General features: G+C 36.1%; 1 protein-coding gene across 5 annotated transcripts in view; it reads left to right on the top strand.

The window, feature by feature from the left end:
* The window catches only part of RPS6KA3 (ribosomal protein S6 kinase A3), a 108,322-nt gene that overhangs the window by 46,610 nt on the left and 47,117 nt on the right, over positions 1-14,595 (top strand). For all 5 annotated transcript variants that reach the window (XM_059909861.1, XM_059909858.1, XM_059909857.1 and 2 more), the window contains 2 exons: positions 8,040-8,156; positions 13,468-13,549. In XM_059909861.1, the coding sequence (XP_059765844.1) occupies positions 8,040-8,156; positions 13,468-13,549 (199 nt within the window). The remainder of the gene's footprint in view (positions 1-8,039; positions 8,157-13,467; positions 13,550-14,595) is intronic.

Raw genomic sequence — 14,595 nt, 5'->3', positions numbered from 1 at the left:
AATTTTGTATAATAAAACAGATGACTGTAACTCTCAGTATTGAACTAGGCGTGAACAAAATTGTGAACTTACTAATATTTAGGAGATTACTATGTAATAATAATGTAAGCAACATTTTGATGAGTAGGAGAATGTGTTATTTTAAACAGTCAAGAACTTAAAAACTGATTTTTGTTGAAATTGGTTCTTTTAAACATTTGAAGTTTTTAATCAATTATATTTAGCTTTAAGCAAGTAATTTTATCTTACAGTAGGCACAGTTTTCAAAGCGTAACTTTGTTAAAATGTGCTTAGTGAATGATAATTTGCATTGTATTTAATCTAAAATCCTGCCAAAATCTACTTGATATTTTGCCATGAGAATTGTGCTATCCTGTTGCTCTTTAAAGGGAATTAAATTTGTTGATCGGGATTCCCAATTGGGAGAAAACTCAGTGCTCTTTCCAGCAGTTATTGAAAATATTGGAGAACCAGCAAAGCTGTTTTCTCAAACATAGATTCAAGAAGCTGGCCTAGAAAAAAAAAAAAAAAGAAGCTGGCCTAGAATACTCTCTTAAAGAATTTGGCTAAATGAAAAATTCTGAACGTATTATTCATTAGCAAATCAAGTAAATTGGATTTGGTCAAATTGTAATCTAGAATAAATTAAAATGTGGTTTCTCACCACAGCTTGAATAACAAGACTAATTATGTGTCACAGCCAAAATATTTTTATGTATCTTGATCATCAAAAAAAATTAACATATCTTTTTAAAATTAAAAAGTATATTATTGAACTATAATTATCTATATAGAAAGCGATGCTTTATTTACTTTACTTTTGGATTATATTTAAGAGGTAAATAAAATCTTATAATTTCATTTGTCAGGTCTTTTTTTTTTATGATAGGCCAAAAAATGGTTACATATCCATGAGTAGAAAATACTTTATTGGCTTTTACTAAGGAATATTTAAATATTTTATTTTGAGCTTCAACAATATTTTCTGACATTAAAAACAATTTAAAAAATACAAATGCCTTAAGAACACACTTCCTGACTCAAGGGAGGGGAGGAAAAAGGAAATTATGTATACAAGGCAGGGCATAATGCCAAATGTTGAATCATTCTTTAAAATCAATTAATGTCACCCAGTTTGTTTTCTTGATATTTGCATGTTACAGTATTAGGTTTTATATAACTCTGGTAAGCAGTGTCTGTTTCAGTTCCTTTTCTTTAATCCTTTTTAAAAACATTTTAAGAACAAAATTTTATTTTTTCCCTTTCAACTTGAAAAGGAAACATTGAGTTAATTTTTTCCCAGTAAGGGGTGAACCTCAAAGACCATTTAAGATGGAACCTATCGACCTTTTGTTGGTCCTGGGAAACAAATGAGGTGGCTTTCTCTGTGACTGGAGGAACAACGACAGATCCACCTGTCCATGAATTTTCTTCTGCCATTTTTCTGTGATGTCTAAAATGATACTCTTTACAAATTCCTAAAATTATAGTTGTTTTTTTGTTTTTTTTGTTTTTTAATTTTTGGCTGTGTTGGGTCTTCGTTGCTGCCCGCGGGCTTTCTGTAGTTGCGGCGAGTGGGGGCTACTCTTCGTTGCGGTGTACGGGCTTCTCATTGCGGTGGCTTCTTTTGTTGCGGAGCATGGGCTCTAGGTGCGCGGGCTTCAGTAGTTGTGGCACGCGGGATCAGTAGTTGTGGCTTGCGGGGTCTAGAGCGCAGGCTCAGTAGTTGTGGTGCATGGGCTTAGTTGCTCCGTGGCATGTGGTATCTTCCCGGAACAGGGATCGAACCCGTGTCCCCTGCATTGGCAGGCGGATTCTTAACCACTGCACCACCAGGGAAGTCCCATAGATTTTTTTTTAACTGAACTGACCTTGTTTTATCTATCAGGGTCATATCTCAACAAGTATTTACCCAATAGTACATCTTTGAAACCCTAGGTAAATTCCTAGAGAGCAGATACTCTTCTGTATCGCAGTTTTGCTAATACCTAGTGCAGTACCTGGCCCATAATCTGAATTGCCTTCTAACAAAAAGGAAAGAGCCTAAGAGAATATGTCATAGATCAGAAACACTTCCATCAGGACCAGGCAGTCAGGAAGAAGCAAAAGTACAAGAGCCATATTATTATTATTATTATTATTAGGTCTCTCCCCAAAACAGCAAAGATTTTGGTCTGTTTCATTTATTGTATATCTCAGACAGCTAGAAGAGTGCCTGGCATGTATTAGGTGTTCAATAAATATATGTTTAAATGGATGAACGAATGAATTCCCATTCATAGCTTGAGAGTATTGAACACCTCTGAGTTTGGCAACTGTGAGTACCAAATGTCTGAAAGTGCTGGGAGTGTAGATGACGGATACAGGGTTGTGATGTAGACCAGCTGGCAGCCTCACAGTTTTGCCTACAGGTAGACCTTTATCTAGCAAATAAACGTAGACTTTGTAAAAATAAAAATATGGAATTTTTTATAACTTTTTAAAATACACAAAGTAAGTTTTTGTGGTAATAACTGGGCAGGTATCCATGTATCAGTTAAAGTACAGTTGTGCCAGAAAATGTAAAAATGTGAGCCTCACAGAGTAATTATAATGGATATAACTTACATCTCTGCTCTACTTCATTGATAAAATTCTTTTTCCATAAAATTACAGTTGCTTCACTGTGTACTTACAGGCAAAAACACAACTTTACAAACTATCAAACTGTAGTTCTGTGTTGTAATGTGACAGATTTATTTCAGTAACAGGTGATTTAGTGACCTAAGGTAGGTTTGTCACATGCAAATATTAATCTGTCCTTGGTTATCAATGTCTTCAGAAATTCGATATCCCTCTCTGCATCCATCTCATTGGATTCCAGGTATGAGCTAGAAGAGCACATTGTTGCTTTCCTATCTGTTGTCCAAGATTGCCCAAGCATTAGTATTATGTCCTAATTGAACCTCAAATTCATTTCTAAAATATTCATGGTCCCATAACTTGGAAAGACTGGTGACATAAAGCACAATTTGGGGATCAAGATACCAATCAAGGATATTGTGCCTATTATGCTACTGTGACTTCACATATACATAAAAGTAGATAGAAAATGGTTTGCTGATATGATTAGTAAAAATTTCAACTGGGAAGGAGCAGAAAAATGTGTTGGGGATAGTTTTTGCAAGTTTTTGCAACTTGGGCCATAGGCATTGATCTTTTCTCTCCACCTCCGAGAACATTTTTTGTATCCTCTGCATCCCAATTTAGAAAAAAGATTTTTAAAAGTCTAGTTACTGTCCTCAAGGAGGTTTGGAATGATTGCATCCATTTTGGGGAGGAAGAGGTAGGGAGTGGAGGAAGGTGCTATTTAAAAAAAGAAAGAAATATTGAGAAAAGAAGCACTTGAAGATTTATTTTAAAATAAGATTTGCCAGGATAAAAAATTCAGTATGGGGGTGGGAAAATAAAGTCAAGGACGTCTCTCAGAAAAGAGACAGAAAATAGGAGAAAAAAAGATGAAAATTAAATTCCAGACATACAATATCCAGCTAATAGAGTTGTTGCAAAAAGAGAAACCCTGAAGAGTGGCTGGAAGGAAATTATCAAAGAAATGTCAGAATTCCCCCAGAGGTAAAGAATTCACGTCTTTAGATTATAAAGGTTCACCAAGCATCTAGCATTCTGAAGGAAAGGAGACCATATTTATCTCACTTAGTGTGGAATTTAAGAAATACAAGGACAGAAAATTCTTAAAGCTTCCAGAAAGAAAAACCAGGTCACGTACCAAAAAGTGTATATCAGGCTAGCATCATCCAGCTCATCAGCAGTGCTGACTGCTAGAAGACAGTGGACGAATGGCGCCAACATTCTTGAGCAAGATTATTTTTATTCTAGAATTTGGTAGCAAGCCAAATTATACAAATGTGAAGACAAAATAGAGACATTTTCAGATGTGCAAGATCCAGAAAGTTTTCTTCCACATCACCTTTCTTAGGAAGTTACAAGGGAGTAGTCTAAGAAAGAGAGAGACATGGGAAACTGAAAATAGTGGATTCAACCAGGAAAGCACTGAAGATATATCCCGAGATAATATCTACGCAGCAAGGCCTAGAGAACAACCCATCCTAATGGGAGGGTAAGAGAGAGCTCTCAGAAGAATGGAAAGTATGGTAAAAATCTAAGATTTAAAGTCCCCTTGGATTGTCCCAGAAGTCACTGTTAGGGGCCCATATGAAAGGAAATTTAATATACTTCCTAGCCTGCGTTTGAGCAATATATTGTCATGAAAATGCTGCTGCTTATATAGGCTTTCAGCTTTTAGAATCAAGCTGTAGGAAGAGCATGAAGGATTTGGTTGTGGTTACAGGAGAGAATGTTAATTTTCTTAATATTAATAACCTTAAATATTAATAAAAATAAGCTATTAGCAGGTGGGGGGAAGTTTGAGGGAAAGAATGTATGGGCACTATTACCCTCCTTTTACAAAGTGAAGAGTTAGGATTCTGTCTAAAACTTATAGAAAAAACAAGAGGTTTCTGTGAAATTAATATAATTATCAAACAGTGGGGAGGAAGGTGATGGATGGAAGGGGCATAATATAAGTAAGTCCCTCATCTTATTTTTAAATCAATAGGTATTGTCTTAAAGTTAATAAACTAAGAAATGATCAAAGTAAGTGCAGAAAGAATTAAATTTTTTTTAAAGCTTAGGTATGGGGGTGAGGAGAGACTTGCTTTTCACCATAAGCTATTCTACCACTATTTGATTTGTTACCCATGTGCATGTATTACTTTGATTTTAAAAACAAAAAATTTAGGGAACAGGAAATAACCCAAGTTGACAGAAGGCTACGTGTAAGGGAATGTTGGGAAATAATACCAGAAAAGCAGGTTGAGGCCATATTGTAGAAGGCCTCCAATGCCAAGGTAAAGCAGTGCATTTAATTTGGAAAAACTTGGAGGAGTTTTTGAGCAGTCTGGTCATGTAACTGGAGCTGTCTACTTTCAGAAAATGAATTTGTCAGGAGGATGGATTGGAGTGGCGGTGGCAGAAAGGGGCATTAGGAGTGACCAAGCTAGTTTCAGTTTCCTACAGGAAAGGTAATGAAGGATTACAGCAGGACGATGTTACTGGAAATAGAATGAAAGGTATTCCCAGCACCATGCTTGATACATAATAGGTGCTTAAGTGTGTTTATTGAATGAAGGGATCAAAGGGAGACTCTACATTTTTTAGTAATTTTTTGACATGAAAGGAAGGATAGTCATCAAAGATGAAATCTTTCTTGAATAGTAACTGCTGTTTATTTTGAGATCCATGGCCTGATTGTAGCTCACACTGTGAGAGTAAGGCTTGATGCTGTATGCCTGTGACAAAATGCAGAACGGTTATAATTCAGTAGTCCTTCCTTGCCTGTGTTGCATCTTTATTTGTGACAGACAATTGTAATAGGTATTTGCTATGAAATATAAGATGAAATAATGTTGCAGCCTAATAAATTACATCCCACTTAACCCAAGAAAGAAAAGTGGTAAAATATATAGAACATTACAGGGTATAGTTCTTCACAGCGTCATGATATAAGGGCATAAATAGCTGTTAGATTTCAGTTAGGCTCTTGAACAGTTCGTTTTTTCCCACAGGAGGCACACTGGCACATGCTGGAATCCAACCCATGAACTTAGCCTCATGAGTTCAAGTCTGTTATCCATTAGTCTTCACAGTTTGATGAGACAGCACTTTAGGGTACAGAAAAGAAAGAGGAGAACTTCTTTATAGTTTCATTTCCATGTATAATATATATAATTTAGTAATACAAAAAGTATATAATTTATAAGTATATAATTTATAAGTATATATATAATTTAGTAATACAAAAAGTATATATAAGCCAATAAGTATACAAATATTGGGTATATGCTATCTTTTTAAAATTAATAATGGTGTACTACCAAAAGTTCAGAGACCACTTCACTAATCAGTTTAGCTAACTGACCTAAGAGATACAGACCAGTTACAAAGACCAGGGGAATAAGTCTGTATGTTCCTGTCATTGATCTTGGATGGGGAACCACCAAGAGCCTGTGACAGTCTCAATGTGGTGTAAAGCTAAGATCCTTGTTTTAGAAGTTGTTAGAAGTCAGAAAACCTGGAATTGGGCCCTAAATCTGCCAGCTACTAGCTTGTGATCTTTACTTGATCTCTTTAAACTTCAGACTGTAGAATATTCAGACTATTTTACCTTTAAAATTTCTAATGGTGAATGGGGGAGTCTGTAGAGAGTTCTGAAATGTTTTTGCTTGCTTTGGGGTATACGCTGTGTTATCATCAGCCCTCTCTAATACTGATATGTAGTCAAAAGATTTGCATGAAGCATTAATAGAAAAGGTGAAAAAACACCTAACCCGGGCTTGATACATGTTAGGTGTTTAATAAATATTTGCTGGATTTTAATCTAAATCTTTCTTACTTAATCAATCCCACATATACATTGTTCTTTGAAAGTTTTTTATTTTATTTTTTTTTAAAGAATTTGATAATTTGCTTCCTTTCTTTCCTAATGCGCCTAGGAACAGCTATCCCTCTCAAGCCCTTGTACACATTGGTCTCATTTGGAGAGAAGGGGTGCCCAGGAAGGAGTGAGCTAATGTTTGATTCTACCCTAATGCCTATTGCACAGGATCGTTGTGAGAATTAAATGAGATAATACATATGGAATTACAAAATAAAAGACTAAACCATATTAGGGGATTGTTTTATTATTGTTGCCAGAGTTCCAAGAAAGTCCAAAATGATTAAGCTGCCTTAGTAGTAGAACATTCTACCAACTACAGCTTCTGTCTTACAGAGTAAATTGGTGGGCCTGGATTTCTTTTTTGTCCTCTTATAGGAGCTTTTTTTCCTTTTACTACTCATTTTCAAAAGCTACCACATTAGGATATCCTTGGTATATCTTTTTGAGAATTCTTTGTAATTCCTTATATTGCCAGCCTTCTGTGAGTGTCTCAGAGAATGTTGAGTTCAGCATTTATATGGAATACAATGGTAATAAAAATAATGAATTATTTATGTTTGTATAACACATTTAGATTCTACTAATAGTACGTATGCACTAGAAAAAACATTATAGGCAAAAAAAGAAGATAGTCTTTGACAGGCTTGTGTTTCTTGTTTTGTTGGGTTTTGTTTTATTGTTGTAGTTTTGGGCTGATAAAGTACATGTCTTGATTATTGAATAAATAAGGTGTACTTAATCTGCTGATCTCAGGGTAATTAAGTAATTGAAATTCTATGTATACTTACATGTATTTTCAACCTTTCTCTTCTGACACCTTCTCTCAGGTATAGTAAAGCATCCACCTTCTTTAAGTATCCTTCTCTTAACTCTAAGACCTTCTACTGTTCCATCATGCTGAACATTTTTTTTCTGTCTAATCCTCCATCCAAATGTTAAATCTTTTTTGATTTTGTGTTTTAGAGTTATTCCTTTCTCCCATCTCAGATCTCAGGTAGTCCTAGAAACAGAAAGTAACTTAGATATTTCAAACACAGTAAACTTCAGCAGGCTAATTCAAACGGCCTTGCTGAGGATAGAAATCTCCATGTTGACCCTGGAATATTTTTCAACCCCTCTCCCCAGTAATCAGGTTTTGTTGTGTATAGTGTTGGTTCTACCTAATACAATCACATATCAGAGCACACCATATTACTCTGATCTGTTTTCAGACTTCTTTGCACCCTCTGCCCTCACCCCATGAAACTAATCATTCTGATTATCTCCAGTAGGAAGAGTGAAAACTTGAAAATATTCAGAACTAATGTTATGTAGATGTTAAACTGGCCTATGTGGTTGGCTGGTATTATTCTTTCTCTGACATTTAACTTGAAAGTATATTTGCTTGGCATGTGTTCTCTTTTTACTTGGTGGGTCAGTAAAGGTGGTTTGTGTATGTTAATTTGAGGATTTCTAATATGATACAATAAATTTACATTGTTTGATTTATAGCCAGAGGAAGTAGCTCTAACTCTGTTTTATCCCCTTACATTTGCATCAACAGGAAGAAGGCAGTATCAAAGAAATTGCAATCACACATCATGTAAAGGAAGGACATGAAAAGGCAGATCCTTCCCAATTTGAACTTTTAAAAGTATTAGGGCAGGGATCATTTGGAAAGGTAAGTCATGAATATGTGCTTTTTAAAAAGTTGCTTTTTGGAATTCATGTATATTTCATACAAATGGGGAACAGAAATATTTTATGAAATACTACTGATGTTCCTACAATGCGGTATTTCCTGTGTTTTTACAATTCTCACTATCAATAAGTGTGACAAAGTGAATAAAGTCATTCAGAAGTACAATGGGAACTTTCATAACTTGGCAGTGTTCACTACATATTCATTTTATCTTCAAGACTATATGACCTCCCTGATTGCACTTCTTGAATGATTAAAAAATCACAAAATGTTCCCATGATACACTGGCCTCTTTTTGAGTCTTCATGTAGAATCGGAAGGTGATCTTACAGTACATTATAACAGTGCATCTCAGTCTTTCCTCCAGAGTACCCCTAATACCAGCAGAAAGCGAATAGGTCCTCCCAAGGAAATAGGGTGGGGGGTTACCACTACACGTACGAAATTTGGGGGACTTATAGCTTGTCTTTAAAATGAACTCAAAGGCTGCATTCTGTTCAATGATATCTGTGTCTGTTTTTAATATCCAAAAATATTTCTCAACTATTTCCCAAGTCCACCAACTAAAATTGCAACATCTTTATCATTTTTCAAGTATTCCTTGTCCCCCTGCTGCATACCTCAGGAGCGCTTCCTGTACTCCATTTTGAGAAGTACAGCATTATAATCACTACTACTTGATCTATCTAGTCCATTTCTCAGCAAGAGGAACGTTCTGAGATTGCATTCAGCTTTCACAGTGCAGTGCTTCCCTGCCACCTCTCTGTGAGGAAGCATTTGAAGATATGCTTTGCAAGCTTCAAAACAACACCAGTTTTGCTCTCTTGTATATTTTAATGGGATTATTTAGCAATTCTTGGCTAACATAGGTAATCTGTTACAGCTGTTAACCTCTTTCAAGCCCAAAGTGATATTTTTAATCCAGATATAGATTAAGTAGCCAAAAGAAGATAATGGTTGCAAGTTTGAGCTCTAGGTCAGCCAGACGTGGATTCTAGTTTTGTTTTTTCTTCCTACTTAGTTGCTATGAGCACTTGAGCAAGTTACTTAACCTCTTGGGGCCCCATTTTCCTCTTCTAGGCAGTCATTAGGTATTGAAGTTCTCAAGGTTCCATTCTAGGCTCCCTTCTCACTCTATACTCCCTACTAATTAATTTCTTTATGCCCACTATCTTAATAAAACCCACATACAGCTGATGTAACAGATTTATATCTCCAATCTAGATTGTGACTCTAAGCTCTGAACTGTATGTACAGCTACTTATTTTTTTCTCTTTGCATGCCCCAAAGTCAGTTTAAACTCAACGTATCTAAGACCAAACTCATGATTTTCCCCTAACCCCCAAACCTCTATTTCATTTTTCTCTATCACTATGAATGACTTCTGGTTAAGCAAGCCAGAAACTTGAGAGGCATTCTTGACATATCCTTCTAGTCCCCGCCCTTCGCTCTCCCCCCACCCCCACCAATCTGATCCATTCACAAGTTCTCTTGATTTAGTGAAGATTTCTCAAATCATGCCTGTTCTCTCCTTCTCCCTGCCACTTCTCCAGTCTGTGCCACCACCATTTCTCCCTGGCCTATTGAAGGAGGCTCCTACCTTGGGCTTCCCAAATTTATTCTTGCCTCAAGCCATTATTTATCAATACATGACAGCCAACAAGAGCTAGTCTTATACTCCATCCGCTTAACCCTTTAGAGGCCTCCCTTTGCTTTTAGGAGAAAGACAAATCCTTAAGATGGCTGAGGAGCCCCTCAGTCTGCCCCCTAGCTACCTCATCAACATCACTTTATATACTTTTCACTGCCTGTGTTCTGGCCACATTGGCCTTCTTTTTTAATTCATAAGCAAAAGCCTTTTGCACATGCTGTTCCCTCTGCCTGAAAAACACTGCCCCACCCCCATCCCTTCCTCCTCTGGTTGGCTCCTCTCAAGCTTAAGATCTCAAAGAAGTCTTCCCAGCCATCCTGACCTAGGTCATATTCGTCTATTTTTACCCTCTCAGAAATTACATACCTCATCTTCACAGCACTAACCACAATTGCAGTTTTTTGTTTGTGTAATTATTTGTTTATTGGCTATCTCCCCCACTAGACTGTATGTTCCATGAGTGTAGGGGCCATGTATGCCTTGAACCATGTCTCAGTATGGAACCAATAGCACGGTACCTAACATATAGTTCTGGAAAGAATTAATGAGTAAATAATAGTCCTGCCCTCATAGGGTAGTAGTAAGAATTAAATGATATAAGGCCAAGCACATAATATCTGCTATGAGATTGTATTATCATGCAATTTATTATGGATAAACCAAAATAGATGGATTTATTTCTACACATTATATTTTCAGGGAACATAATATTGAAGTTTCCAGGAGTTAGCATGCTTCTCCCTTTATTTCTTTAAAAGTAACTTAAATACCTTACTATAAATAGCAAACGTTAAAAATAGGGCGTCTCCTTTCTTACTCATCCTCAGAAGCCAGTCTCAGCCAAGGAAACAGGGATGACCTGTCACAGCCTAGAATAGCTTCATGGGGGATTCGAAAAGTCAGAAATGCTGGTGGGGGAAGATCTGATGGCATCTGGGACTGCTGCTGCTCCTGCTGCACATGACTGGTGACCAGCCAGGGGCAACAGATTGAGTGCCCTGAGCAGAAGCACAGAACTGGGTGGCTGGCCCGATTCTTATCCCAATACCTCCACTGTGACACTAAGTTAATTATTTAACATCTCAAAGCCCTAGCTATAAAATAGGCATTGCTTAGTAGGCCTGCCTCCCAAAATTATCATGATGATGCGTTACAAATGCTTGTGAAGGTCCTTTGCAAAAACTAAGATGTGCTGAAAAGTTTCAAGAGGGTGCTTTCAAAGTAGGGTGAAGAAAGTTTGAACCCATGAGGAGAATTTTTCTTGTAGAATAGTACGAAGAAGCTTGATTAGGGAATCTTAAGAATGAATAATAAGTATCAGATAAATCCTAATTATCCCCACCTAGTTAGAATTTATTTCAGTTCAAAAATATTCATAATCTCTGATTGCCTTTAATTTTTAAACATCATTCCATCTTAGGAACAACCCTGATTGAGAATACACTTTTCGCTCCCTAGGTTGGCTCACTGCTAACTGGCTAAAAGGAAGTTTCACCGTGGGCCACGGTGAAGGGGGACAATGGGGGTGATTTAGGGAGAGAAACACACCCTGCATCAGGGTTTCTGTGCACATTGTGGCACTTTTCACTGGACTTGAGGTCATTGACCATTGTCTTTGGCACAATTTCTCGAAGTAAGGAACTCTGCCTTGCCCTAGAATCAGTTGAATGAATCATTTTTTTATTTTGTGCTAATAGCCTAGTGTGCTAGTGCAGGTAATAGAGAGCTGACCCTAGAGTTAATTCTTGATTGTAATAGAGTCTCTTCTTACCATCTGTGGCAGCTCAATAGCACTGCTAGGAAAGAATGGGTAGGACAAAAAAAGTTGAAATTCAGGTCCATTTAGCAAGTCTGTGTAAAGGTTTGCTGGAAAAGATCATGAAACTAATGGTCAAAATGAGTAGAGGGGATTTATTGATAGTTTTGTATTGTATTAGACAAGTTATAGCATGACCGTGAGTTATTTAGAGCAGACTTTATTCATTTTGCATAAATCCCACACTATATTTTGAAAAGAGCCAAAAATATTTGGAAAATCAAGATACTCAGTAACATACCTGGGGATTGCTTGCCTTTTTTTTTTTTTTGCCACACCACACGGCCTGCGGGATCTTAGTTCCCCAACCAGGGATCGAACCCACACCCCTCCTGCAGTGGAAGTGCAGCAGCGTCCTACCACTGGAACGCCAGGGAATTCCCCTGGGAATTGTATTCTTAATATTTAGGTATATGTGTATATTTGATTTTTGAAAGATGGGGAGGCAAGGTTCTGACTTAATTTACATTAAATAGTTGTGAGTAAACTTCTTCAGTATATGTGTTTTAAATTGTTTTGCCCAAATCAAAACTACAATGAGGTATCACCTCTCACCAGTCAGAATGGCCATCATTAAAAAGCCTACAAATAACAAATGCTGGAGAGGGTGTGGAGAAAAGGGAACCCTCCTGCAGTATTAGTGGGAATGTAAATTGGTGTAGCCACTATGGAAAACAGTATGGAGGTTCCTTAAAAAACTAAAAATAGAGTTGCCATATGATCCAGCAATCTCACTCCTGGGCATATATCTGGAGAAAACTCTTAATTCGAAAAGATGCGTGCACCCCAGTGTTCATAGCACTATTTACAATAGCCAAGACATGGAAGCAACCTAAATGTCCATTAAGAGATGAATGGATAAAGAAGGTGTGGTGCATATATACAATGGAATACTACTCAGCCATAAAAAAGAATAAAATAACGCCATTTGCAGCAACATGGATGGACCTAGAGATTGTCACACTGAGTGAAGTCAGAAAGACAAAGACAAATACCTTATGATATCACTTGTATGTGTAATCTAAAATATGACACAAATCAACATATCTACAAAACAAAAACAGACTCACAGATATAGAGAACAGACTTGTGGTTACGAAAGGGGAAAGAGGATGAAGGAGGGATAGATTAGGAGTTTGGGATTAGCAGATACAAACTGCTGTATATAAAATAGATAAACAACAAGGTCCTACTGTATAGGGAACTATATTCAAAATCCTGTAATAAACCATAATGAAAAAGAATATATATATATTTATATATATAACTGAATCACTTTGCTGTACACCAGAAACTAACACAACATTGTAAATCATCTATACTTCAATTAAAAATTAAAAATAAATTGTTCTGCCCAGCAATGAGAAATTGTGGAGTTTTCATACATAGAAAAGACTATTCGTCAACAGAATTGAATCAACAGAAAATTGTGGTCAAGGGGAACTTCTGTATAACAATTTTTATGGAATCACAATTTTTGTTTTGTTAGAAGCAGAGCAATCACCACCTGTGTTATACTTTAAACATGTTAGACTTTTCTCTAATTGCTTCATGATTTAAAGATTTTTGTTTCTGTCTTACATGTTACATGGTCTTTGGGAATTGGCAAACAACAACAAAAAATGCATTCACTTATATTGACACCCAAAGTTATAACCAGTGTTTACAACTCACTGTATTTATAATTGGTAATATTTTAAGGAAAATAGTTAATGTATCAGAATCTTTCTAATAATAAGCTATATTACAGGAGGGGGTCTTATTTTAGCAATAGTTTAGTTTCTGATACTTTGTAAGACTTATTTTCTCTTATTTAAATACAGGTTTTCTTAGTCAAAAAAATCTCAGGCTCTGATGCTAGACAGCTTTACGCCATGAAAGTATTGAAGAAGGCCACATTGAAAGGTAAGTGCTACTGTTATTTGTAGTGTTCGCGTAGTATGAACAAACTGAAAAATCTGAATAGGTCTCATGTGACTCCTAGGCCAGTCACTTAAATTCAGAATCTGTTCCCGTTACTGTCTTTAAATTTAGACTTTCTTTTAGTGGATTTTTCCTACGAGGCTAGGAATCATATGACTAGTGAGAATGGGAGTTGCCATGCCTTAAAAGAAGTATTATAAATTCTTCTTGGGCTTTAGGCAAGTAGAAGTTTAGAATTTTAAAACTAGGTTTGATGCATCTTCCAGTTCATATTATTATTTTAATGTTTTGAAAACTTACTGATTTATGATGCAAAATAGCTTTTATTCTAAGGACTTTATCATTTTGACTTCTGGTCTCCAAATAAGTTTTTATTCTAAGCCTCTGATTTTGAAAAATCTAATGTCAGATTTGGCTCTTATAGGTAAACAGTCACTTAGAAAAAATTGTACATAGATTTTTAAATACTTAGATCTTCCTTTTTTAAAGTAGTATCAGTTATTTTACCACATAACCTCTAATTATTTTGTGTGTTGATTCCTGACATCTCTTTTTTTCCTCTTCAACTTACCTGTATTTTCTAAAGGTTTTAAAATATTCTGGAAGGAATATCTGTGATGATCACTTATTATTTCTGATGTTATTTTTCCCAATTAGTAACTCGTACTGGATATTATCATCGTTTCAAGAAATTTCACCTCCCTCTATAAACACCATCCTTTGCTTCTGTTCTCTTGCTCCCTTCCTGAATGTATTTTCTTTCCTATCCAGTCTCCACCCCCTGGCATACTACTTACTTGATTCTTGCTAGGGCCAGGAAATTAAATTATATCCTCAGTGCCCTACTCTACATCACTACTTTTATAATTTTATACTCATGAATTCCATGTTATAAAGCTGCATAGATGGAACTTATTTAAGAGAGTTCATTTACAAAAGCAACAAAAGTAGTTTTTTTCATGTATATAACAGGATTTGTGTTGTGCATAGTATATGTAAAGGAAACTATGAACTCTGAGAAACCTAAA

This window comes from Balaenoptera ricei, chromosome X (assembly GCF_028023285.1).
Source record: "Balaenoptera ricei isolate mBalRic1 chromosome X, mBalRic1.hap2, whole genome shotgun sequence".
NCBI lineage: Eukaryota > Metazoa > Chordata > Mammalia > Artiodactyla > Balaenopteridae > Balaenoptera > Balaenoptera ricei.
The sequence above is the reverse complement of the archived record's forward strand: the minus strand, read 5'-3'. Positions and strand labels throughout refer to the sequence as shown.